Source organism: Triticum aestivum, chromosome 7A (genome assembly GCF_018294505.1).
Source record: "Triticum aestivum cultivar Chinese Spring chromosome 7A, IWGSC CS RefSeq v2.1, whole genome shotgun sequence".
Lineage (NCBI taxonomy): Eukaryota > Viridiplantae > Streptophyta > Magnoliopsida > Poales > Poaceae > Triticum > Triticum aestivum.
This window is the reverse complement of record NC_057812.1, coordinates 6,820,812-6,846,144: the sequence shown is the minus strand read 5'-3', so window position 1 is coordinate 6,846,144 and position 25,333 is coordinate 6,820,812. Positions and strand designations below refer to the sequence as shown.

Genomic DNA, 25,333 nt, shown 5'->3' with positions numbered 1-25,333 from the left:
AGTTCACTCGGAGCACTGGACCATGTTCTTCGATGGATCTAAGATGCTGAATGGTTCCGGTGCTGGGGTAGTTCTAGTCTCCCCCCGAGGAGATAAGCTCAGATATGTTCTCCAGATTCACTTCGATTCCTCCAATAATGAAGCAGAGTATGAAGCACTTTTGTATGGGTTGCGCATGGCCATTTCACTCGGCGTCCGTCGCCTCATGGTCTATGGCGACTCAGATTTGGTGGTTAATCAGGTGATGAAGGAGTGGGACGTCAGAAGTCCGGCCATGACTGGTTATTGCAATGCAGTAAGAAAGCTAGAAAAGAAATTCGAGGGATTAGAGCTTCATCACATCCCCCGACTGAAAAATCAAGCAGCTGATGATCTGGCAAAGATAGGCTCCAAGAGAGAAGCCATTCCCAGCAATGTGTTTTTGGAGCACATCCGCTCGCCGTCAGTCCAGGAGGATCCTTTCACAGAAGAAGCCCCACAACCGAAAAGTGCCACAGATCCGACTGAAGTCGAAGTTCCTGCTGTCGTCGACCTAATCATGGAAGTCTTGGCAATCACTCCCGACTGGACGATACCGTACATCGCGTATATCCTAAGGAAAGAGCTCCCAGAGGACGAGGAAGAGGCTCGACAGATCGTCTGCCGATCCAAGGCCTTCACAGTCATAAAGGGGCAGTTGTATAGAGAAAGCGCGACTGGAATCGGTCAGAAGTGCATAACACCAGAAGAAGGTCGGATAATCCTTGACGATATCCACTCGGGGACCTGTGGCCACCATGCGTCCTCTCGGACCATTGTGGCTAAAGCATACCGAGCGGGATTTTACTGGCCTAGAGAAAATGAGATGGCAAAAGAGATAGTCGACAAGTGTGGAGGGTGCCAGTTCTACTCCAACATGTCGCACAAGCCTGCATCAGCCCTGAAGACCATTCCACTCGTCTGGCCCTTTGCTGTTTGGGGACTAGACATGGTTGGTCCACTGAGAACAGGCAGAAGTGGTTTCACTCATGTGCTTGTGGCATTCGACAAGTTTACCAAATGGATTGAAGCTAAGCCTATCAAGAATCTTGATGCTTGCACTGCTATCAGTTTCGTCAGAGGGCTAACATGCAGATATGGAGTCCCGCATAGCATCATCACTGACAATGGGTCAAACTTCGATTCGGACAAGTTCAGAGCTTTTTGCGCCTCTCAAGGCACTTGAGTCGACTACGCATCGGTCGCCCATCCCCAGTCGAATGGACAAGCCGAAAGAGCAAACGACCTGATTCTCAAAGGACTAAAGCCTCGACTGATGCGTGATCTCGAGCACGCGGCAGGTGCTTGGGTCGACGAGCTTCCGTCAGTTCTGTGGGGATTGAGGACCACCCCTAACCGGTCGACTGGAAGAACTCCATTCTTTCTGGTTTACGGAGCCGAAGCGGTTCTGCCAAGTGATCTTCTTCACAACGCGCCCCGAGTCGAGCTTTACACCGAAGATGAAGCAGAACAGGCCCGGCAAGACGCAGACGACCTCCTAGAAGAAGAGAGGGAGATGGCCATGATCAGATCGACCATTTATCAGCAAGACTTGCGTCGATTCCACGCCCGGAATGTGAAGAGTCGAGCCTTCCAAGAAGGAGATTTGGTCCTCCGAGTGGATCAACAGAAACCACACAAGCTTGCTCCTACTTGGGAAGGCCCCTTCATCATCACCAGAATCCTCCACAATGGAGCGTATCACCTCTACAATGTTGACCGCCAGATCGACGAGCCACGAGCTTGGAATGCGGAACTACTCCGCCCCTTTTACACTTGAGCTCTCCCTTGGACGAGATGTAATAAGAAAAATTCCTGCAGTTCGTTTTTATCAAAGGCAAGAGTGTTCCATTAATTGTTGTCACTTTTGTTTACATACGAAATCCCCCAGTGGGTGACTTAGCTGCGAATCCGTTTCGCCTAAGTTTGAAAAAATCCTACCGAGTGGAGAGCAAACCTCCCACTCGGGGGCTTAGCTGCAGCCCAGTGCTCGCCTAAGTATTAAAAAAATCCTACCGAGTGGAGAGCAAACCTCCCACTCGGGGGCTTAGCTGCAGCCCAGTGCTCGCCTAAGTGTTTAAAAATCCTACCGAGTGGAGAGCAAACCTCCCACTCGGGGGCTTAGCTGCAGCCCAGTGCTCGCCTAAGTGTTTAAAAATCCTACCGAGTGGAGAGCAAACCTCCCACTCGGGGGCTTAGCTGCAGCCCAGTGCTCGCCTAAGTGTTTAAAAATCCTACCGAGTGGAGAGCAAACCTCCCACTCGGGGGCTTAGCTGCAGCCCAGTGCTCGCCTAAGTTTGAAAAAATCCTACCGAGTGGAGAGCGATCCTCCCACTCGGGGGCTTAGCTGCAGTCCAGCACTCGCCTAAGTTCTCTCACTTAGAGACTTAGCTGCAGTCCGACACTCGCCTAAGATTGAAAAATCCTACCGAGTGGAGAGCAAACCTCCCACTCGGGGGCTTAGCTGCAGTCCAGCACTCGCCTAAGTTCTCTCACTTAGAGACTTAGCTGCAGTCCGGCACTCGCCTAAGTTTGAAAAAATCCTACCGAGTGGAGAGCGATCCTCCCACTCGGGGGCTTAGCTGCAGCCCAGTGCTCGCCTAAGTGTTGAAAAAATCCTACCGAGTGGAGAGCAAACCTCCCACTTGGGGGCTTAGCTGCAGCCCAGTGCTCGCCTAAGTACAAGACTCGACCCAATCCGCGAGTTGACTGCTAACTCCCCCTTCGGAATTGCGCCGCAAATACAAGGTCATTCCGAGTGAAGATCAAGTTCCACTCGACGAATCAAACCATGAAGATGCCCAACGAGAAATCAATTTCGGATAAAGCCTAAAAGGTCCCAGACCTCAAAGTACTCGAGCCCGCGGCTCGGCAAAGTTTAACTGTTACAAGCCCACTCGGCATCCTGAGGCAAATTTAAGGCAGAGTTTAACGGTTACAAATCCACTCAGCATTCCGAGGTAAATTTAAAGTTTTTCACTCCTCAGGAGGAGGACTGGAAGGGGCGACGAACTCATCCAAGTCGATCCCGTCGGCAATACGGGTGGCGGCGGCGATGAAAGTCTCCATGAAGTCTTGAAAGCTGTGCTTCCTGGTATTTGCAACTTGGATGGCCGCCAGCTTTTCTTCTCGCGCCTCCTTGCAATGGACGCGGACCAGAGACAGAGCGACATCAGCACCGCATCTAGCAGAAGATTTCTTCCATTCCGCCACTCGACCTGGGACTTCGTTAAGTCGAGCCATCAGAGACTCGAGGTCGTTCTGAAGCGTCGTCCCAGGCCAGAGTGATGTGTCGATCCGCGACATTGCAACTTTCAGCCGAGCCAGATAATCAACGACGCTGGTAACACGAGACTCCAGTCGGAGCACGTTCATGGCAGCCTCATCCTTCACGAGAGAATTGGCGGGATCCAAGCCTGGCTCCACTCGACCGGTTTCCTCTTCGAAGTTCTGGCAGAATTCTGCGAACACGATTCAAGAATAAGACAGTGGCCGTACGCGGGCTCGGCAACTACAAGACAGTCAGGTCGGAATAATTACCTTCGAGCATGACGAACAGCTTCTTGGCGAGCCCTCCGAGATAAGCCTCCAGATCTTTCGCCTTCCCCGCCAGCTCGCCCGCCTTGTCGTGCAGAGCCATCTTCTCCTTCTTCAGTCGACTGGCATCTCGATTAGCTGTCTCAAGAGCAGCTTTCAGTCTGGAGTTCTCCTCTTCAAGAGTCCCGACCGAAGCCAGCTTCTCTTCTGCGAGCTTCGTTTTGCTCGAGGCCTCCTTCAGCGCCTCTGCAAGGTCTTGATCCTTCTTATTCAGAGCTTCCTCCAGTTTATCTGCGGCACGTCGAGTGGAACCAACATCAAGAATGGACAGGAAAGAAAAGCCACCTGTTAAGAATGGAGAACCTCACCAGCCTTACCTCTTGCCTCTTCTTGCGCCTTCTTCAAATTCTCCTGAGCAAGCTGCAAGTTAAGGTTGAGCTGGATCTGCTGATTCTCCAACTCAGTATAGCGAGCTACAAGTTCACAAGGTTTTTGCAAAAAGAAAAATCAGTCGACAGACGTCCAAGATAAGTTGCTTCCGAGTAACTCAGAGACAATGATGACATTTCTAAGACCACAGCCAAATCAAAAACATTCGACAGTAGTCTCGGGGACTACACCCAGTGGGTGCACTCAGCGTGCCCCCACTGGTTAAAAAAAAGAGAGAGAAAAAGTCGACTGCCCGCAGTCGACCGGATACAGTTCCACTCGACCTGGCCCGACCAGACCGAGTGAAGAAATACAGCTACAGCAAACACAATGAAAAGACTACAGTCGACTGCCAGCAGTCCACCGTAGTCTCGGGGACTACACCCAGTGGGTGCACTTAGCGTGCCCTCACTCGTCCAAGGATTGGCAGACACACCCAGTGGGTGTACAGATACAAAAGATCTTCGGAAAAGAGACTCTTCAAACAGCACATCATAACAGACCAAGTGTTGAGTCGACTGACCTGGACGTTGCTCTGAAGAGCCGAACTCGCGTCATAGGCTGCTTCGCTGGCCTCCCGAGCCATCTTCACTTGCTCCATCATGATCCCCGCCTGGCGTATAGCCTCCTTTGCAGCAGCCGCTTGGTCCTCAGGGACGGGGTATGCGGCAAAAAGTGAAGACGGATCCGCAGTCGACGACGAGGGCCGCGCACTCGCCGGGGGAACGGCGAAGGTCACAGAAGCCCGAGCGGTGTCACCACCATCCCGAGCCACGGCCTCAGACGCCGGAGCGGATTGGGAGGTCTTGTCAGCCGACGCCCTCTTGTGCCTCCTCACTCTCAACGGACCGTTGTCGTCATCATCCGGGAGGTCGATAACATGAGGAGGGGCTACAAAGGAAAAGTTCAATCGACCAGAGTTGCAGTAAATGATCAGTCGACTCAATACAGAACGTCAGTAATCGTACCAGGGTTGGAGGTAGCAGCATCCTCCATCTCTTGGTCGTCACCCTTGGCGGAGACCTCAGAAGTAGCAGCACTGCAAAACTCGAAAGTCAGTCGGTTGGCTCAATGAATCGACCAAGGATCTGTCCATGGTCGACGAAGGGAAACAAGTTTTATTATTACCCAGAAATGGTAGGGACAGCTATCTTCATCTTGGGTAGAGCCTTGGGCGGCTTGGACAGCGTCGTGCGTGGGAGCTTGGGGACCTTCCCAGTCGGCGTAGGAAAAGAGGTCCGAGGGCGTTTCGACGACTGCCCAACAGAAGCAGTCGCCTTGCCGCGTTCCCACGCTGGGTCGTGTGTGTGCTTGGACTGCCCCTCTGGGCGAGGGGGTTCGACCTCCTCCTCCTCCTCTTCGCTGGAGTCGACATTGTCGTCTCCCTCTCCTTCATCGTCGGACTCCCACTCGCCTTGGTCGTCCCCGCTCTCACCTCCGCTCGCCTCCCCTTCCTCAGTTGGCCCCTGAGCCCCGTTGGGCGTCGAGTACATCTCGGTGGTCGCCTGAAAAACAATAGACAAGACGAAAGTCAATCGACCAACTCAAGGAAGACCAATGCAGAAAACAAGATTTCAGTCGGGAGCATTTTCAGTCGGAATGCAAAGAACAAGACATACCTGGTCCACTTCATACGAGTTGTCGAGTGGAGTTACCCTCCTGGCTCCTCGGGGGTTGTCTTTGTTCCCCGTGATGCTCGACAGCCACCCCTCCAGCATCTCGTCGGTGACCTCCTCCGGGTGGATCCGAGTGGTGTCATCAAGACCAGAATACAACCACATCGGGTGGTCACGGGCCTGGAGCGGTTGGATGCGCCTCTGGAGGAAGACCTCCAGTAGGTCCATCCCAGTCACACCCTCACGGACAAGCTCGACCACTCGACCGGCCAGCACTTTGACTTGGGCCCTTTCCTCCGGCGTCACTTTCAAAGAAGCGGGTTTTTCAGCTCGATCGAGGGAGAAAGGAGGAAGACCAGTCGACTGTCCTGGGGTCGCCTGGTCCTGACAGTAGAACCAGGTCGACTGCCAACCACGGACCGACTCCGGGAAAGTAATGGAAGGAAAACAGCTCTTCCCCCTCGCCTGGATCGCCAAGCCCCCGCACAACTGGATCACCTGCGTCCTCTCGTCACTCGACTTAGCCTTCTTGACCGATTGAGAACGGCAAGTAAAGATGTGTTTGAAAAGTCCCCAATGGGGGCGGCAACCCAAGAAAGCCTCACACATGGAAATGAAAGCGGCAAGGTAGACAATGGAGTTGGGAGTGAAGTGGTGGAGCTGCGCTCCGAAGAAGTTCAAGAAGCTCCAGAAAAAAGGATGGGGCGGGAGAGAAAACCCTCGGTCGATGTGGGTGGCTAGGAGCACGCACTCACCGTCACGGGGTTGAGGTTCGATCTCTCCCCCTGGAAGACGCGCAGCTTGGTGGGGAATGACTCCCCCCTCGACCATGTCGTCGAGATCCTCTTGCCGGAGCACCGACGTCATCCAGTCGCCCTGGATCCAACCTTTGGGCAGAGCGGTCCTAGAGGAAGATCCGCCCCGGGCTGACCTCTTCCCTTTCCCCGCCGCCGCCGCCTTCTTCGCGCGCTCCAGGGCGGAGGTCTTGCTCTTCGTCATCGTCGCCGGCGAAGTCTCGCACGGGCCTGCTGCGCTGGGGCGGGAACGGAGGTGGCGGAAGGACTTGCGAAGGGGGAGAGGCGGAAGAAAGGAGGAGAAGAAAGCGCACTGCTTGGAAACCCGAGCCGGCGATTTATAAGGGACCGCTTCCGAGTGGCTGACTGGTAGGCCCAGGCTATCCAGTCAAATCCCGCAGCAGACGCGCGTGCAGTACGTGGCGAAAAAGGCGATGCGGGGATCGAGGAACTTCTGCTTTATCGCTTCCGATTACTGCGGCTGCTCCCGTCCCGCGCGCTTCCCAAAATCCGAATCCCGCGACATCCGCGGGCCACAAAACAACTTGTCAAAATAGAAGACCCCGATCGCGCCGGCGCTCGATATGTCACAAACAAAGAAATTCACTCGATGAAAGGCCTGGAATGGATCAAGGCGACTGAAAAAGGTTGGCAATGTCATCCGTGACGATTGACCCAAAACGAGGCGCTCACGTAGCCCGAAGAACCAGTCGGAAAGATCTCCAACTCTTTCCCCACTCTAACCTCGATCCATTCGGGGGCTAGTGATGAAGACATGTACCTAGGGTAGGGACACGGACCTGACCAAAGAGTCCTACCCTAGGACACCCCTAGGAGAAGTCACCTTTCAATCGACTTAAAGGTATCCCACTCGACGGACTCAAGACACTCGACCAGAAAGCTATCACTCGACCAGAAAGCTATCACTCGACCATGAAGCCAACCACTCGACCGCCAGGAGACCTACAATCACTCCGCAGGCAAACGGTCAGCTGTTAAGTAGTCTTTATGGTCGTCATAGCACTTTATTAGGGGCGTTACCAGTAACGCCCAACCTTAAACCCTGCACTACTGAGGGCAGGAGGGGGGCCGGCGAACTCTATATAAGCCACCCCCCTCCTCAGTATGAAGGGTTCGCACCCCTGTTATTCACACGCCAGTAATCCAATCGACCGCCTCCGGGCACCGAGACGTAGGGCTGTTACTTCCTCCGCGAAGGGCCTGAACTCGTACATCTTGGTGTGTTTACAACTTCCCAATAGCTGAGATCTAGCCTCTCCATACTTACCCCCCTACATCACTGTCAGAGTTAGAACCACGACAGCACCTTTCCTCGAACTTTCCAAAAAATAGACAGCACCTTTCCTCGAACTTTCCAAAAAATAATCGTACTTGATGAAATGCAGTGGATACATGCCCCCAGAATACATCAACAGACAGAAAATCAGTCCGAAGTTTGACGTATTTAGTCTCGGGGTCATAATCATACAAATAATGGCAGGAAAGGAGGGCTACTATAGTTTTCCATACTCCCCTCAGAAAGAATTTATTAAGAATGTAAGAAAAAAGATTTCATATCATGGAAAACATTTTTTTCACAAATATTTTATTGTGCTTTACCCCTGTTCCCCTCTTTTGGTGTTATTATGTTAAAATTATCTAGGTACGTGAAAACTGGCGAACTAAGGAGCAGGCAACAATGTCGCCCCATGCATCTGAAGAAGTCAATACATGCATCAAAATAGCGTTGAAATGTGTGGAGGATGACCGAACGCGAAGGCCTACAATAGCCCAGATTGTTAATGAACTAAGTAACATTGGTGTTGCTAAAGTTCACCCATTAGTCAGGTACATATTCTCTGTTCCCACGGATCAGGCCGTATGTCTTTTGTCATCCTACTTTAATTCATATGTTCCCTGCCATAACCTGTAACTATCCACACGTGCGCTTGCACCGGTAGGAATTTTAAAGTAATAATAGCAATAACCAATTAATGTAAAAAATATTAAATTCATGTTGTTGATTCCTACATTATTTAACAGTTCCTTTCTGGATGCAGTGGGCGAACAAGCTGACTGCGTTGAAGACCTTGTTGTTACCCACTCACTTCAAACATTGGCTGTTCCTCTTAGTCGCAGCGATTGCCATGTTTTTCGCATGGGCTCAATTCTGCCCAGGTATATATCGACGCACTGTAGACGAACATGATTAATTGCTTGAAGGCACAAGTTTGTTGTATTCTATTGATGTGCGCAAATCCTTCAAAATCTGCAGATTCATGGTGCCAAAGCATTACAAGGAGAATGTAAACAGCAGCGACTACTGAATGGTTCCCAAAAGGCCGCGGGAGGGACAATAGTTTCTGTACGAGCGCTGTTAGTGGTTTCCATATTAGTTTCTTCTGTCAAGCAAAGCAAATGGCTCTCTTCGGCCAATAGAGTGGAAGGGCCTGTCCTGATGTCCCAGCCGCAGCTTCTCGAGCTTTGGCGAGGCCTGCAATCAGACCATGACACCTCCCCTCTCTGGCCACCACGGCGGCGAGCTCCCTCCAACAGAGGACTGGCGCGAGGCGTTCGACGAAATGTGTGGATTAGCAAACAATTTCTTTGGGCAGTTGAGGTTAGAGCAAGGACTAGGCGCAAGAAAGTTGAGTTCCTCAAATGTTAGCAAGTTAAACCTCATCCAGCTCAAGGAAATGCTCGATCAGTGCGGCCATCTCCATCATCTTTCGCCATTGCGAGCCCTGCTTAAAAAATACTCCATATAAACCTTTACACGCTGCGTGTTGCATATGACAACGTAAATTTTTCTGGATGGCAACCATGCTGTGTGGGTTGTCCATCTACCTCAGCTTGTACTGAACCTGTGTACTGGGTTTTTTAATGGAATGCGAGAACAGTGTTCCGTACAAAAAATTGAGCAATGTTCGATGTTGATGTTGCGCACGAATAAATGGGCCTCAGCACTGTTTTTAGCTCAATCAGACCCTGAACTACAGGCAGAGTCTCCCCGCAAAACAAACAAACAAATAAACAGGAAGAACTATCGACAAAGGTTGTCACGAGCGGCAATATCTTGTCTTCGTCGCGTGCGCGCGACAGGTCCAATGTTACAGCTTACATCAAGAGAAGGAGGAATTGAATGTGATGTCGCCAGAGGCAGGATCGAAGGAGGCCTCCACGAGCGCAGCCGACTCGGCTGGGTTCACTTCCACAGGCTTACTCAGGAGCTGCACGCCTTGCTTCCAGTATCTGCTATCTGAGAGAGGCCAACAATACCAACAACACCATCAGGGAAATGCAGTAGACAACCATCAGTCTCATGACAGTTACATCTTATATGTCCCAGATACAGTTACAAACAAGGTATGACATGAGGGTAAGATGTTCTATTTACCTGGTCCCGTGCTTATCACAATGGAGTTCTTCTCGTCGAGCACCCAGTCGATCCAAACCGCGAAGCCGTGGCACATGCCCGCATCGGCAAACTCGATCTACGAGACCGCATATATAATACATCAGCCAGAAAACTATGTGCATATCAGGGTACAAAATTCAGTCAGGAAACTGCATGCATACTGTAGCCACCAGAGGGGCACTTTTACTCGTGTATCTTAGTGTGCATGAGAGGCCGAGGAATGAATGATACTCGGGTTTCCTATGCATTGCGTTTATAGAAACTAAAAAAAGGTCAAGGCAGAACAAAATCGCTCCCAGCAGACACCTTGCAAACAAGTTTGTGCTAGTATGATCTAAGTCTGCGAGATCTCATGCATTCACATCTTAAAATTCAGTTAGAACCAGTGACAGCGTGGACCTAATAAAACTCAAGGATCTCTGTGAAGTTAAAATAACTACCACAAAGAAAAACTCTTATTATGTTCATGCCACCAGAAAGATAACAGCATATATACCTTTGTTTTCCCAAAGCAGGAGTGAATAGGCTCAGAAAAGTTGAAGTCCATGAGAGAGTACACTTTGCTTAATTTCTGCTCAATTTTGAATGCATCGTTAGTCACTTTTAATAGAAATGATATGATACATTTTCAATGCATTCAACCTCGAGACAATATTTGTTGTACCTTCGTATAACCACATTGCCATACATAATAGGGAAGACAAGGACCTTGCTGCTCTCCGGGCAGATCACCGCAGGCTCCTAAAGTCTCGTTAACAACCGAGTGGTCAAAACCCTCGACATCTTTAAGGCTGCGACGGCTCTTCCACAAGTCCTGCAGTACCCCAGTTATTTGAAGTAAAAAAAAACTCTGTTCTTTTGCCCAAAAGAAAATAAAGAGTAGTTTGTGGGAAGACTAACAGGAAGAGACATGGCGCATAATTTTAATACTCCTTTGCAAGGCATTATGAGTGCATCCTCGGATAACATTGAATGAAACAGAGTTCTTGCATTCCTAAAGCAAAAATAACAGGAGCAGATATTGGCATCTTCAATCGGCATTACAACACAGAACAATAGACATCAAAGGCCTTCCCATTTAAAATGTGGATTCCATGTTCTAAAAAATATGATTTATACTTGGTGAATTCAATGAAATTTAGATGAATATGCGTGTTTATCCTACAAGGTACTCAAAACAAGCATATGACCCTTCCAGCCTAAACTTGGATCAACAGACTTAAAATGGTGGCAACAGTTAAAAATAAAGCCTATTTCCCTAGTGAAGAGGATATAGAAGTCTGTTTCTTCGTTTGTTAGTTATAAGGCATATTTGAACAGATGAATGAAGGTCTACGAGCAAACATTTGCTTCTGTGTTCAAACTGAGGGTGCATTATTTTCTTTTACAATACTATGTTGCCACAATTGCACTATACTAGTACTAGAAGGAACTTCCAAAATAGAAGTACTAGATAAAAGGACACATTTAATAGGGTGCCATATTTTCATTAAAATATGGGCTTGAGAATAACGAAATTATAGTATAGAAGTGAATTTTAACTATCAATCAAAACTACATCAATTTCTGCCAGGCCAGAAGAATCGATGAGGACCATGGAGACAAAGAATCAAAAGAAAATATACTAACAGAAATACAACAAGGAGCACAACATGGACGGTGTTTGAACTTGAATGTGCAACATCAACTGACTGAATTGTTAGTAATGGTGTGAAGCATAATTTGTTAGATAATGAGTACTAGAATTTTGAAGTAACAAACCAGAAACGCAGGTTTTGCCATGGAAGCATCCCTTCACTGCCACAATAAAATGGTTCGCCCACTAATAAGTTAATCTGTGGAGATAAAATGATAGAAGATCATGAGAAATTCGTAAAAAACAGCATTACGAATCCTTGAACTACTTTTGAAGCCAGACTATAGACTAGCAGCAAACCTTTTTATGTTCCAAATCATCCGTTGAAAGAGATGCCGCTCTTTTACCAATCACTTGAATTTGATCCATGGAGAAATTGTTTGCCTTTGCAACAGCTTGGAGATATGTTGCACCCTTGTCCCGTAGACCAGGAAACATGGCAATGACTTTTGAAGATGGTGAGAGAGAAGAAACTAAGAGAGCTAAGAATATACTGTCATCAGCCACAATACAGGTTTGCGGAGATCTGTCACTCAGCTGGGCAGAAAAACATTGAATATGAATAGACGGTGTTAGAATAATGTAGGTATCAAAAAGAGAATGTAGGTAGCATAAACCATGGAACTGATCATGTACTCCAACTGAAAGATACTAGATTCCATGAAACTAACAAGGCAACAATATAGCTTCCAGATTGTCGAAAGGGTGAAAATCCCTTCGGTCTATGCCTGGAGTGACCAGCTAATATTATGAATTGAGAATTTGAATATGATTATGCAAACACAGTTTTTTCTTCTATTTTTCAAATGGCCAAACTGCAGAAACTATTGAAACCCTGAATTCATTTTCAAATGTTGGCAGATCATTAGAATATTTTTGCATCAGCAGATCTGTGGAATTCCTTTAGAATGTCAAAGTCTTAAATTAACATCCTGATCCATTTGTAACAGTGGAAAACAGAAGTTTGTGGAAATCAAGTGCGCAATGCAACAACATAATATTAATCAAATGAACTGGAGTACTTACAGCACTTTTAATTGCTGTTATCAAAGCTGATCTCCAACATATATCACCATAAAGTGCTATCCTTTCTGGCAACAATGTTAGATGGTCAGCTTTCAAGTTTCCATTGCATGCTTCATCATTGGGGTTTAGCAGCTGATAAGAGATGCTAGTGAGGTTATGACTAGCCCTTAGAGAAAGAGTTTGATCTTTCATAACAGGAGCACCCCTTCCTTGTGTAAACCAAACACAATGCTTCCAGTGATCACACCAATCCTTCGTGTCTATAAAGATAGAAGGAAGATATCGTTAAGTAGCTTCAGAATGCGAAACAGGGTGACTCCTATAAGGTCTACATATCGAATATGCTAGTTCAAGCAAGTGGTGTCAAATGCTAGTGAGCTTAAGAAGAATGTATGTTCTAAAAATCATCATATGCCCAAAGCGGTTACTTCTTCAACAATAAGGTATCACATCACTAACAAATAACAATACTTGCAGCAATGCTATTAACATCGCTAGCATAACACCATGCAGACATGTCAAGGCATAGGTAAGCAACCATGAATGTGCATTGACACACTATCCTGAACATTCGCGATACACTATACCAGAGAAAAAAATGCACTGATTCCATTTAAACCTTTTTTTTTGTGAACTGATTCCATTTAAACCTTCGCAGTGCAATTGTGAACTTATATGTGATACTTAGTTCCATGGACCAAATGCACAATCCCCTTTAAAATTTAATGGTATGTTGACATTTAGGATTTTATTTTCAAGTAAATTGTAGGCTAAACATATGGTGATATAGAAATTTCTAGGTTTTGTAGTGATTGCCGTGTAAGTACTATATAGGTGCAGTGTTGATGAAAGCTATTTCTTCAAAATATAGGACAGTCAGTTCCCCATAACTGTATAAGCATATCTAGATGCCCACATGGGCCAAGTCCAACATTACCTATATATCAGGGAAATGCAGATAAATGTATAAGCCTATCAATCTAGGGAAATGGAAAATGACACTGAATAATGCAAAAGAATTACTTAAGATGACAAAAGTCTTGATTATTTAACCAACCGTCAGTGCATTGTGGTAGATCCTTGATACTTGATTGCCTCACCCATTTGGGAGCTGTGGAGTAGAAGATTGAACCAGCAGAATCTAACTGAAGCACCCACCTACATTTGAAGACAAAATATTCATTCAGCGCTCTTTTAACTATAAGGTGACGAAAGAGACTACCAGATGCTGTACTTGCCATGAAATAATAGCATGAACACAGCCATCACCAGTTGTTTTAATCGTGATCTTGTTCTCACGCTGGCTCTCTGGTCGTTCCGAAAAGTCAAATTCAAAAACTTTGAAGGGTTCTGACAGCTAAAGCAAAATAAGTTAGGACCTAGGACAACAAATTTCCTGAACATGCAAAATAATGGTGCATAGCATACCAATCGTATCTCATCCTCTAATGGGTCACATTGCATTGCATGTTGCTGCAGCTTCACAGAAACAATATTTTCCATCCCATCAGGAGTAAGCCAGACACCATCTGCAGCATTTGCTTCATTGCTGTGCAAATCATGCATCTTCCACAAGAACGGACTTTCGACTAACTAGGATGCCCAAGGAAAAAAATCAGTATAAACCAATCAAACATTACTTCCGTAAAAATGCTATCCAGATGAAGTCGTATTGAACAAGTGGAGGGAAAGGACCTGCCCGTATGTAGTTGCTCGATATGGGACTGTCTTTGGATTTTTCACCAATAACGAATCATGAGCTTGCTGTAGAGTAGGTATCAGACCCTCACCCAACAGCTCAGAGTCAAGAATTTCACTCACCTGAGAAACATAGTATGTTTTGTCAACTATAATGAACTTTATCTGCAATAGTAGAACAACCCTAATGCAAAAGAAGTGCCAACTCCACATAAATCCCTAACTGCATAATAATAGCTACGGAATATCACAAGAAATGTTAATTCATCAAATAAATAAAACAATCAATATAACTGCTTCCTAATAAGGAAAGTGCTCCTAATAAGTAAAGTGCTCCTAATAAGAAAAGTGCGTCGCTAAGTATGAACTGACAACTGAAATAACCAAATCTGAATGATGCTGGTAATTCAGATTAGTAGTGATACAGTTGAAGCATAACAACGAGTATGAGTACTACACTAGCTTATTTGACTGGGCATAAATATGTATAATACCGGAGCAGGTTCATTTAGTAGAACAAGAAAGCCAATTGAGCTAAAACAAAAGCCTACCAGTACATCAGCTGGCGAATCAAGCTCGACTCCAACTTCGAGCTCATCTGACCGCTTGTGGAAGAGCTTCACCTTATTCTCCATCCTGTTGGCTCTCAGTACCTTCCGCGTTAACTTGCCCATGGGAAGGTAGGATTCACACACCGACACGCTGCCCCTGCCTTCGCCTCCAACAGCCCCCAAAGCTCGCGCGGACATCATGGAGAGCAGCCCGGTCCCGGCTCTGAACCATCATAAGCATTAGCAGCCACTCTGTTTTCTTTGTGATATCATAGATCATGTAGCCAGCACAGCTGATTTGTTTTCTAAACCAGCATGTCCTTAATTAACAAGAGGGCCAGTTAAATGCTAATGGTTATTGTTCAAATGGCCTTGATTAACAAGAGGACCAAATAAATGTTAATGGCCTTAATTAACTTGTCTGAATGTCCCAATGTGACCCAAAGTACTCCCTCCGTTTCTTTTTAGTCTGCATATAAGGTTTGGTCAAAGTCAAGCTTTGTAAAGTTTGACCAACTTTATATTAAAAAATATCATCATTCACAATATGAAATAAACATTATCAGATGCACCATGAAATGTATTTTCGCACTATATAGTTTTAATATTATATATGTTCATATTTTTTCATATAAATTTGGTCAAACATCGTGTAGTTTGACTTTGACCAAATTTTTATACACGGAGTAAAAAGAAAAGGAGGGAGTACATGCTCCAATGAGTGTAAATGCATCGATGGGCGCTCACCCGATGTCGAGGACGCGGGCGGAAGGGTCGGAGACGGCGGCGTCGATGGCGCAGCGGTAGGCGCGGTTGCGGGCGGCGTCGTTGAGCATGTCGAGGTAGGAGGTGGCGGCGAGGAGCTGCCTCTGCGTCTGGGGAGGCGCCGCCCCCTCCTCACCTTCCTCGTCCACAACGAGCCACTCGGAGTCGCCGGTGAGCGGGTTGAGGCGGAGCTGGAATGCGCGGGACGGCGCGGCCGCTGAGAAGGCCATGCGGCTGCGGCCGCGGAGCAGGAGGTGGAGCGCGGCGGGCGGAGGGGTGGCCAGGCCGGCGAGGCAGCCCGGCATGAACGGGGGGCTCCGCCGGCGGCGGCTAGGGTTTTGCGGGCGGGCGGGCGCGAGCTCGGCCGCCGTCGGGAGGGACTGGGAGTGGCGCTTTCGCGGAATGGTGCTTGGGGACCCACGTATTTGTGCCTTGAGGGCCTGTTTTGAATACAAGGTTTTTTTAGGGGCCATTAGAAGAAAAAAAACATTCCCATGAGGGCCTTCCCAAAAATGGAGAAAACATTGCGTTTTTTTCCGGGTTAATTCCAATATTACGGAGCTACAGTCGATATGCAAGAGTTTCGCGATACAACTATACAAGGGGGTTCTTCATAAACACACAGCCATGATACACTCAACACGACTATACTTGGCCAAGCAATCTGCCACACCATTTTGTTCCACGGTGTAGTTATGTGGAATAAACTCCTTGTCCTTTGTTTTTGCCTTCTCCTTCACAAGATGTCCACACACGAAGCGTGAGAAAATCATTAGAAGATAAAGCTGTAAATGCCTCAGAGGAATCCGACTGAATAATGACTGCTAAGGAGGTATGATGGGCAACTAGTGTCATACCCTGCATGATCGCATGCAGCTCTGCCTTCAAAGAATTATTATAGTTGAAAATATACTGATAAGCCAAAAAGATAATTGGCCTGTCGTGCTTCCTGAGAATCATTCAGACTGGTGTCGCACCCTGTGAGAATGACCCGTCCATCGACAAAGACCACCACATTCACAAGCGGTGCAAGCCACCGAATGGCCGACATATGCCCAGAAGGTTTTGACATCGACAACCTCCAAGAATCATAAGCTGGCATCTTATACCTTTTAATACCTCCTTAGTATACTTTCGAGCATGGCCAATTGATTTATAAATTATAACAATTGTTTAGAAAAGTCACTGTCTCATCGACACGTGGGATTTCATTATTATGGATCAAGTCATTTTTGTAACGGTTAAATCCAACATATGAGCATAATTACCATATATCAAATAGGCTCCAAACAAATTAGTAAAACACTGAAGAGTCATTCTTTTCCATTATCCACAAGTTGCTCATTCACGGGGAGCGGCCATATGGTTTGCATATGATCCCAAATCAACCGTGTATGGGCACACGTCATCAGTGCATGCAAACTGCATTCATCCTCCATACTTCAAAGAACACAAGTGTTCTTGGTAGCTAGATGGCGACGAAGTTTACACACGAGAATAGCTAAGTGTGCCCATGACAGCCTTCCATGTCGTTGTCTTCATTTTTTGTCAAACTCATACTTTGCAAAACAAGATTTCATACAAATCTATCACCTCAAGGACAGAATTAGATGCTCCTTTAGAGAAATATACATCATGATCAAAAGTAGCAAACCGATAGGCGTTCTTGACAGAAGAAATTCCGCTCTTTCTCAGTTGCCAAGCGAAGAATCCTGGCGTTGTCTTGGTGATGGGAGAATTTTCAAAATTTCATGAACATCTATTAGCCAGAAAGATTCATTTAGCCATTGAATGTTTTAAGCACCATGCTTGTCCAAGAAGTCCGCCACCCAATTAAAACGATAATTGCGCTTCAGTGTAATCAGTCTGAATGAGGGCCTTCATGGAATCTACGGATACCTCCAAATCGAACAGCCATCTCCCACTCGTCAAATAATTCCTTTTGTTAACAAGATAAAGGCTATGAACTACACCCTTTCACAGAGCCGTAATATTTCCCGAAAAGACAATACACAAGTAGAACGATATTTTACCAGCGTTCAGGGGTATCTAGTAAGCGCCAAGCTTGGTTAAAAACTCTCAAGTCACAAATTCTCATCCCACCTTTGCACTTAGGCAACCTCATCTTGTCCCAATTTAATCACGTCATTTTCTTTTTACCATTCTCCACACCACAACATCATTGCCACATGAGTAGAGTTAACACATCACAGACTGATGCAAACAAGCAAAAAACACTCATCGCATATATTGAAACGACTTCGGCTACCGATTTGATAAAAACATTGCACATGATGTGATTTTGATGTTGCTTATATGCCCCAAGAGCATGTATTGTATTCAAGCTAACCGAAGCGCAAATTGACCGGAAGATGATTAAAAAACAAACACCTTTTGTCTTCTTGTGTGCAGCGATGCACCATTGGGCATAATTAAACTTCTCATTTCCTTATAGCTAGTGTCCACGTGTTGTGTTGGTCAACGCTCCTTCTTTTATGGCATTTTAAGTTGTTTTATTTGATACTTTGAACATCAGACATGAATGATAGACAAGAAAAGTCTACTCCAAGTTCTCTTAGGTTACGTCAACATCAATCATCAAAGAAAACTCGTATTAGCCTTTGAAAACAATTACTAGAAAACGACCTCAAGCGAACCGTTCGTTGATTGATTGACTTATAAAATCAAATAATCCCACAAGACGGTCAAAAATTCTCACAAGAACAATGACCCGCATTTTTTCATTTCGACGCCCTTTGGACACGTAGCAGATACACAAATGCTTTTTCTGCATAAAGAAGTGCTGGCACTTGGATGATAAACGATACTAGTATATATTAAGCAAATTAAACAGTGTCCCCATCTTGCTATTTTTTAGTTTGATGAGGTGGCAATGCCATGAATAGCAGCCAGTGCGAAATGACAAAATGCTCACTTTATAAATAAAAAAATAAAATAGACAAGCCAGAGAAAAGGAGCAGGGGCGCCCTCCTGACCGCGCACCAACCGCCTCCTCCACGCTCGATTCCATCTGCCACTGCGAATCTCTCCCCCTCCCTCTTCCCACCGATCCCCGCCGCGCAGTCGCCGGCGCCGCCGCCGCCATGGCGCTCCTCCTCCGCCACTCCCGCAAGGTACCCCCACCTCTTCCCCTCCATCCGTGCCGTCGCCCCAGCGGCGCCCCAGTTTGTCGGACGAATTCGTGGCCCGGTGATCTGTCCCTGACCCCAAATCCCCCATGGCTCCCACCTGATCCGATCAGATTCGATCCTGCCTCGGGGACGATGGCTTAGAATCGGACGGTGACGATGGCCGCGGCCGCGGGTTCGCTCGCTGGCTGCCCCCCCTGCGGCTGCCTATGTCAGATTGATCACACATACCCCGCTCATGCATTCCCACCTTAGCGACTTGGATTGTGGAAAATTAATGTCGATAGGTTATTCTGAGTAGAGATGTGTGGCTGTGGATCGACTGGAACAGATTAATCTGGACACGGCGGTGTTCTGATTTTTTTTAGCACAGGGGAGAGAGGTGGCAGATGTAGACCATACATAGGTTTTGGTTGATGTGAACGATGTAATCGTGTGATTTTTTTTTCTTGGAACCGTAAATCCCTGGCTCGTTTTCATGTGCTCATGGTTGCACACGTTTCGCTTGTGCAGCTGCGAAGAGTGCACGGCGTCCTGGACTGCGAGCGTGGGAGCATCGCTCGGCACTTCTCTGTCGCCGCTGCAAAAGAAGACGGTACGTGCTCCTCTGTCCGTATTCCGGCGGTATCTTGATACGCTAGTTGTTCTTGAGAAAACTGAAACCAGTATGCTGCCCAAGTCCCAATGTATGTTTCAATGTTTTATCGGCCAAGTACCCATGGCATGGAAGTGTTTCCTACACTTTGCCTCGGTGCTGCACAAGGATGCAGCTGATTTATGCTTATGGTTCAGGACCCTACCAGCGTACTACCATGTTTGGTGCTGGAGTAGGGCTCAGGGTTTTGTTATCCTTGTATTGTATATCAGCCGTGACAAGCTCCCCCTCTGACAGTAGTGGGGTGCAATCTGATGAAATTTTCTTCCTGAGATTTGAAAGAGGCAGCAGCTACACCTCTAAAACAGAGTTACTGCTTAACAAACCTTCTAGCCTTTAAATTCAATATGAAGTGAATGCTCATTTCGTCCTCTCATGTTTAAGCAATTGAGATGTCAGCAATGAAAATACAATTAACTGTGTTGCTATTTGAATGGCCACTAGTTCTTCTAAAAGGAAACTCTAGTGTATATCAGTTATCTCCTAATACGAACCTTTGCAACACATACTGTTTTGGTTTCAGTGTGTGGAACGGCAATTTCCTCATTTACGGGCTTGCTTACATTAAAAATAATCGGTCTTGCCCTGCTGCAGCTGTCTCAAGTTCTAGTGTTCATGGGGAGTACGGGAAAAAGGTTGGAAGGTCGAGCATTTTCCTAGACAGGCAGTCTGAAAAAGATCTCCATGCCTTCAAGGTTATGCAGTTGTGATTACAATCCTACTTATTTAATTGGAGACTAGTTGTGTATTCTGACTTCGGTGGGCTGTCTCATCTATTATTCGCAGGTATCATCACGAGAAGCAAGGGGAAGCTACAGCTCCAAACGGATGCCAATTGCTGCTACTGGGGTCAATAGCTTGTTCTCATGGTATGCACTCTCGTTTATGTCTTTTTCCTGAATTTCCACGTCCATATATTCTATGCTAGTTCATCATAGCTGTAACCATGTTTTGACTGTCTGTTGCTATTTTTCAGTGGACAGGTAGTTTCGGCAAGACATTTTTCAAGTGGGGCAGGTACCTCTCTCTTGTCAAGCTATCTGTGTATTAAAATCATTTCCAGCTTTGAGTTATAAGATGATACAAACAAGTTGATATCTAACATTTTTAACAAAGTTATCAACCATTTATAGATTTGCCACCACATGAGGCTATCGGGATGCCTTCTCTTTCCCCTACTATGACCGAGGTAATTTACTCAAAATTGGAAATAAATGCAAAGTGCTGACAGATAAAACATAAAGCATGACCAACGTGCATGTGTTTCTTTGATTGTCTATGTGGTTAAAAAACTTTTAATGGCCTGTAGGGGAATATTGCAAAGTGGGTGAAGAAGGAAGGAGACAAAGTTTCACCTGGTGAAGTTCTTTGCGAAGTGGAAACCGTAAGTTTTGTTTCTCGTCATTTATTCCCAGGGCACAACTTGTGCTGCTAGCTAATTGTCGAGCACATGTGTGGTCACCAGGATAAAGCTACCGTGGAGATGGAATGCATGGAGGAAGGCTATCTCGCTAAGATAGTTTGTGGAGATGGCGCAAAAGAGATTAAAGTTGGCGAGGTACATATATGCTATATCCTGATGCATAGGAGACGCTTCTTTTTGCCACTGTCTCTTAACATAGTTGTTGGACTAACGACCACAAGTTTTTTGTTTGTGAACTAGATTATTGCCATAACTGTGGAAGAGGAGGGTGATATTGAGAAATTTAAGGATTACAAGGCTTCGTCTTCAGCTGCAGCTCCAGCTGAATCAAAACCCCAATCTGAGCCCGTGGAACCAAAAGAAGAGAAGAAAGAGGTTTCCAAGGCCCCCGAGCCAACAGCTACAAAGACTGAAGAATCTTCTCAGTCAGGGGATCGCTTATTCTCCAGTCCCGTTGCCAGAAAGTTGGCAGAAGACAACAATGTAAGCCCTTACATTTCAGATATCCTGATTGTCCATAAGAAATGCAGTTTTTGACCTTCAGAATTGTGCCCCAAACAGGTACCGCTTTCAAGCTTAAAAGGTACTGGTCCAGATGGGCGTATTTTGAAGGCAGACATTGAGGATTACTTGTGTATGCTCTCTTCTGTCTATTTTTGTCCTTGCCAGTGCGAACAAAAGTCATTGAGTCCAAAAACTGAGCATGATTAGTCATGAACTGTCTTAGATTTCTCACCTTTTCTCCGCCACCATTTTTTTACTCACCGCCACTCTCATTTGTAGGATAATTAGTGGATGGTAGAAAAGGTGTATTTAAAGTGTTTAATCTGCATAAAAATGTATCCAGCAAGTAGAAGGGTTCAGTCAACTGATAATGTTATGCTTATGCTTGATGAAGCTTCTGCAGCCAAGGGTTCGAAGAAGGAAGCTGCAGCAGCTCCAGGACTAGGTTATGTGGATCTTCCAAATACACAAATACGGAAGGTAAAATCAATGCTGTGGAGTTCTTCAAATGTACGTGTCGCTTATGGTATGCTCTACTGCAATTGACGGCATCTAATTTTGTTTTCCTCAGGTTACTGCAAACCGCCTGCTGCAATCTAAGCAGACTATCCCTCACTACTATCTGACAGTTGATAGCCGTGTTGACAAACTTATCAAGTATGGACATCGTTCGTACATTTAATAATTTATCTTACACATTACCCATTTTCCGTGAACTAGATGAATAATTTGCTCAATCATTGTTTGGGTAATCAGCCCTATCTTTTGCCTGCACCATTATTTTGCTTCTGACACGGAAGATCCATCCATTATTTTGTTTTATTCTAGATTGCGGAGTGAGTTGAATCCGATGCAGGATGCATCTGGTGGGAAGAAGATATCTATTAATGATCTTGTTATTAAGGTAAGTTTTGACGTATGGTGGTTTCTGATGCTCCTTTTTATCTTTATGCAATGTGTTTACTTGAGCGGTAGGAAATGTTATCTGAATAAGTTTATTGTGGGTTCTTCACACAATTCTCAGTTGCTTTGTGTATCTCTACACTACAGTATTGAGCTGATTGCTGTTTACTATGCAGGCTGCAGCATTGGCTCTTCGTAAGGTTCCTGCCTGTAACAGTTCCTGGATGAATGATTTTATTCGCCAGTAAGATATGGACAGTAGGTCAATTAAGATTGGAGCTTCATTTTCATTAGTCAGAACGTAATGTATTTCATCTGTTTCCCATGCAGGTATCACAACGTGAACATTAATGTTGCTGTACAGACTGAGCACGGTTTGTTTGTTCCAGTAGTTAGGGTGGGTTGCTCGACTCGGAACTAAGTTCACCGTGCCATTCTTCATATCATCTGCCCCTTTGACCTGTGTTGTTTATACAGGACGCGGACAAGAAAGGCTTGGCCGCTATTGCTGATGAGGTGAAGCAGTTGGCTTCAAGAGCAAAGGATAACAGTCTAAAACCAGAAGATTATGAGGTATAGAGCGGAACATATATCTAGAATGCAAGAGTGTTCAATAGTATTCGTCCTTGATAGTTTTGATGCTACACTTTGCAGGGTGGCACTTTCACCGTCTCTAATCTGGGAGGCCCTTTCGGAATCAAGCAATTCTGCGCCATCGTAAACCCTCCTCAATCGGCAATCTTGGCCATCGGCTCTGGTAATATGCTGCCTAATAGTTGGGGATCCATACCGAAACCCCTCGGTTATACTACTTACTCTGTTACTTACCACGCGGTTGGATTTTTTTCTGGAGCAGCTGAGAAGAGGGTAATCCCCGGGGCGGCTGAGGGCCAGTACGAAATCGGGTCCTTCATGTCAGCCACGCTAAGCTGCGACCACCGGGTCATCGACGGTACGTTTTTCTTTCTTGCCGACTCTGAACCAGTGGATGATGATTCTCATTCCTATGTATCTATGACAAAGGTTTTCTGTTCATTACCTACCACTCACGTTTTGCAGGTGCCATGGGTGCGGAATGGCTCAAGGCATTCAAGGGCTACCTCGAGGACCCGACGACCATGCTGCTGTAGGAGTTCTTTTTCTCTGCTGTAAATGATGATGATTGAGAGCAGTTTTTCTGTGTAGGCTCTCACAAATAAAGACCACAATAACCACGCCTCATTTTTCGGCAATGAGGGCTGGAAACCAAGAGCAAACAAACAGATCATAGTCGGCACAAGATGTTTAACCTATTTATCGGCAAATGGTCGATACACCTTTTTTCCCTTGCGTTACTTGACTGGTGGAAAATTGTTGCCTAGCTACTTTTGCGCCGTGTTCTACTGAATCCGATTCAAAGAAGATTGTGTATCGTATTGCTGCAAGGTGCCAGTCTTCTGTTGCTGAATTTTTCTTATATAGTTTTGTGGCGTTTATGCTGTACTTTTTCTCCTAACTGCGCAATGTGAGGATGAAATAAGAGCACGACTATGTGTCACGGCCCCTAGCCTAGCCTCGCGTGAAGGACACACATAAATGGGCCAGGCCCAGTTAACTTGAAGCATCCCTGGTAAAGGGAAAGTATCTAGCGCTCCCAGGTTTAGGGTGCTCCCGGTGCTTTGATGCGAAAAACATTTTTTAAAATTTTCAAAAAATTCTGAAAAAAATGCAGCACATCGATGGAACATCGATGCCTCTTGTCACAAAATTTCAAATCAAAATTCGAAACATTGCTTGAGATACAAAAATGACAAATTTGACATCAATGTGATAATGGGCCAAAACTAAAGCCCAACTTATGTTATGTACAAAAATTTGTCATTTTTCTATCTCGAGCAATGTTTCGAATTTTGATTTGAAATTTTCTGACAAGAGATATCGATGTTCCGTCGATGTGCTGCATTTTTTTCAGAATTTTTTGAATATTTTAAAAATGTTTTTCGGACATTTGGAGCACCGGGAGCACCCCAAGCCTGGGAGCACTAGATACTTTCCCCCTGGTAAAAGGGTGTAGCGATAGTGCATCTTCCATAGGCCACTGACATACCTTTTCCTCATTCATTTTTTTTTTCAATGGTGAAAAGGATTATGTCTGATGTGAGATTGCCTTTTTTGTCAATGATGAAAAGGATTATGTCTGATGTCGAAGATTGATCAATGGTGGGTTGTCTAGTTTGTTCTTCCTTACATGTCCATTGTGGTCTGAATGTTGTGTATACAGGTGTATTTCTTCTGTGTTTACCCAAGATTGTGATCTGAATGTTCTCATCTCTTCAACTTGTGCGCGTTCGTCATTACTACTCAGCAGTGTGTCAGCGAATTTCCTTAGACCAAACTGTGGTTTGAATAGCAACTTGTACCTCACGACCACTCGATTTGGGATGAATGAAGCTCCCAAGAAATTAAGTTTTGCCATAAGCGAATTTCTTTAGATCAAAGCCAGAGGCATTCAACACACTAGTGGATGAGCTCCCAATAGAAATAGCCAAAAAGTACTGTCACATGATCTTGCTTAGTCGCGTAGATTTACATGCGCTCGCCTCATGCTACCTTTTCTATTGTAACTCTAATCTTGCTTAGTCATCTACTATTCCGAGCTTGCAAAAACGTCTTATATTCTGGGACGGAGCGAGTATTGGACAGTGCTTATAAATACGTGCACACCATCGATCGTAACACTCCTCAACACCCTATTCTCTGCCATGGCATAAGCTGACCCGCGCCACCATCCTCCTCCTAGTCGTGTCTGTTGACGCCGGGTTCCCTTCAACCCACGCCTAACCCCGTTGATCCCGAGCTCTCACCTGCCGCAGCGGCAGCTACGCATCGGCCTGCAGGTCCAAAATCTGGCGTTCCTCATCATCTACATATTCATTGTAATTTGATCTTTTGAACCCAAATTTTCTGTCAACTCTGTGTAAATGCGTATTTAAGATACTTGAAATAGTTCCCCTAAAAAAAAGATACTTGAAATAGGTAAGTACTAAGGGGAAGTTTACGATGCTTGCTTATAAAGCTGAGCCACACAAATTAGTCTTTCTTTTAATACAGTGATGTTAGTTGCTTCTTTTATTCCAAATAAGGAACCGGATGATTCAAAGAATTCAAAGAGACTGAGGAATTGCAAACAAGCAACGGGGGACTACATGGAAGTCTGAGGGGGCCGTGCCCC

The 25,333-nt window shown here is 45.8% G+C and overlaps 2 protein-coding genes and 1 long non-coding RNA gene across 6 annotated transcripts; 2 read left to right on the top strand and 1 right to left on the bottom strand.

Moving 5' to 3' along the window:
* Positions 1-7,497: 7,497 nt before the first annotated feature.
* On the top strand, positions 7,498-9,276 carry LOC123150851 (uncharacterized). Its single transcript, XR_006475378.1, has 3 exons — positions 7,498-8,242; positions 8,455-8,572; positions 8,670-9,276. It is a non-coding gene; the product is annotated as an uncharacterized lncRNA (long non-coding RNA).
* On the bottom strand, positions 9,251-15,887 carry LOC123150848 (protein arginine N-methyltransferase 7). Its single transcript, XM_044570665.1, has 14 exons — positions 15,471-15,887; positions 14,724-14,946; positions 14,170-14,295; positions 13,903-14,067; positions 13,713-13,831; positions 13,532-13,632; positions 12,475-12,734; positions 11,749-11,985; positions 11,574-11,647; positions 10,713-10,806; positions 10,477-10,626; positions 10,309-10,383; positions 9,792-9,888; positions 9,251-9,653 (listed from the first exon to the last, which is right to left on the bottom strand). Exons 1-14 carry the CDS (start codon positions 15,791-15,793, stop codon positions 9,517-9,519), a joined length of 2,181 nt encoding a protein of 726 aa, XP_044426600.1. The 5' UTR covers positions 15,794-15,887; the 3' UTR covers positions 9,251-9,516.
* Positions 15,888-18,460: 2,573 nt separating this feature from the next.
* Positions 18,461-23,546, top strand: LOC123149330 (dihydrolipoyllysine-residue acetyltransferase component 2 of pyruvate dehydrogenase complex, mitochondrial). Of its 4 annotated transcripts, none has more exons than XM_044568972.1 (19): positions 18,461-18,622; positions 19,151-19,232; positions 19,887-19,987; positions 20,079-20,161; positions 20,269-20,309; positions 20,426-20,481; positions 20,602-20,676; positions 20,758-20,850; positions 20,956-21,198; positions 21,277-21,298; positions 21,623-21,699; positions 21,791-21,876; positions 22,048-22,123; positions 22,299-22,366; positions 22,453-22,519; positions 22,600-22,695; positions 22,777-22,879; positions 22,979-23,074; positions 23,182-23,546. In XM_044568972.1, exons 1-19 carry the CDS (start codon positions 18,593-18,595, stop codon positions 23,250-23,252), a joined length of 1,566 nt encoding a protein of 521 aa, XP_044424907.1. In that variant the 5' UTR covers positions 18,461-18,592; the 3' UTR covers positions 23,253-23,546. The 4 variants fall into 4 exon arrangements, with proteins under 4 accessions (XP_044424907.1, XP_044424906.1, XP_044424905.1 ...); XM_044568971.1 differs by having other exon boundaries at positions 21,614-21,699; XM_044568970.1 differs by having other exon boundaries at positions 21,277-21,349.
* The last annotated feature ends 1,787 nt before the right edge of the window (positions 23,547-25,333 follow it).

Coding starts and splice junctions, on each gene's coding strand:
- LOC123150848 (XM_044570665.1), bottom strand. CDS start 15,793: ATGCCGGGCTGCCTCGCCGGCCTGGCCACCCCTCCGCCCGCCGCGCTC. Junction 11,986..12,474: donor TAACAGCAATTAAAAGTGCT/GTAAGTACTCCA, acceptor TTTTCTGCCCAG/CTGAGTGACAGATCTCCGCA. Junction 10,627..10,712: donor TATGCGCCATGTCTCTTCCT/GTTAGTCTTCCC, acceptor GGGGTACTGCAG/GACTTGTGGAAGAGCCGTCG.
- LOC123149330 (XM_044568968.1), top strand. CDS start 18,593: ATGGCGCTCCTCCTCCGCCACTCCCGCAAG. Junction 21,199..21,276: donor AGTTGGCAGAAGACAACAAT/GTAAGCCCTTAC, acceptor TGCCCCAAACAG/GTACCGCTTTCAAGCTTAAA. Junction 22,124..22,298: donor TTAATGATCTTGTTATTAAG/GTAAGTTTTGAC, acceptor TTTACTATGCAG/GCTGCAGCATTGGCTCTTCG.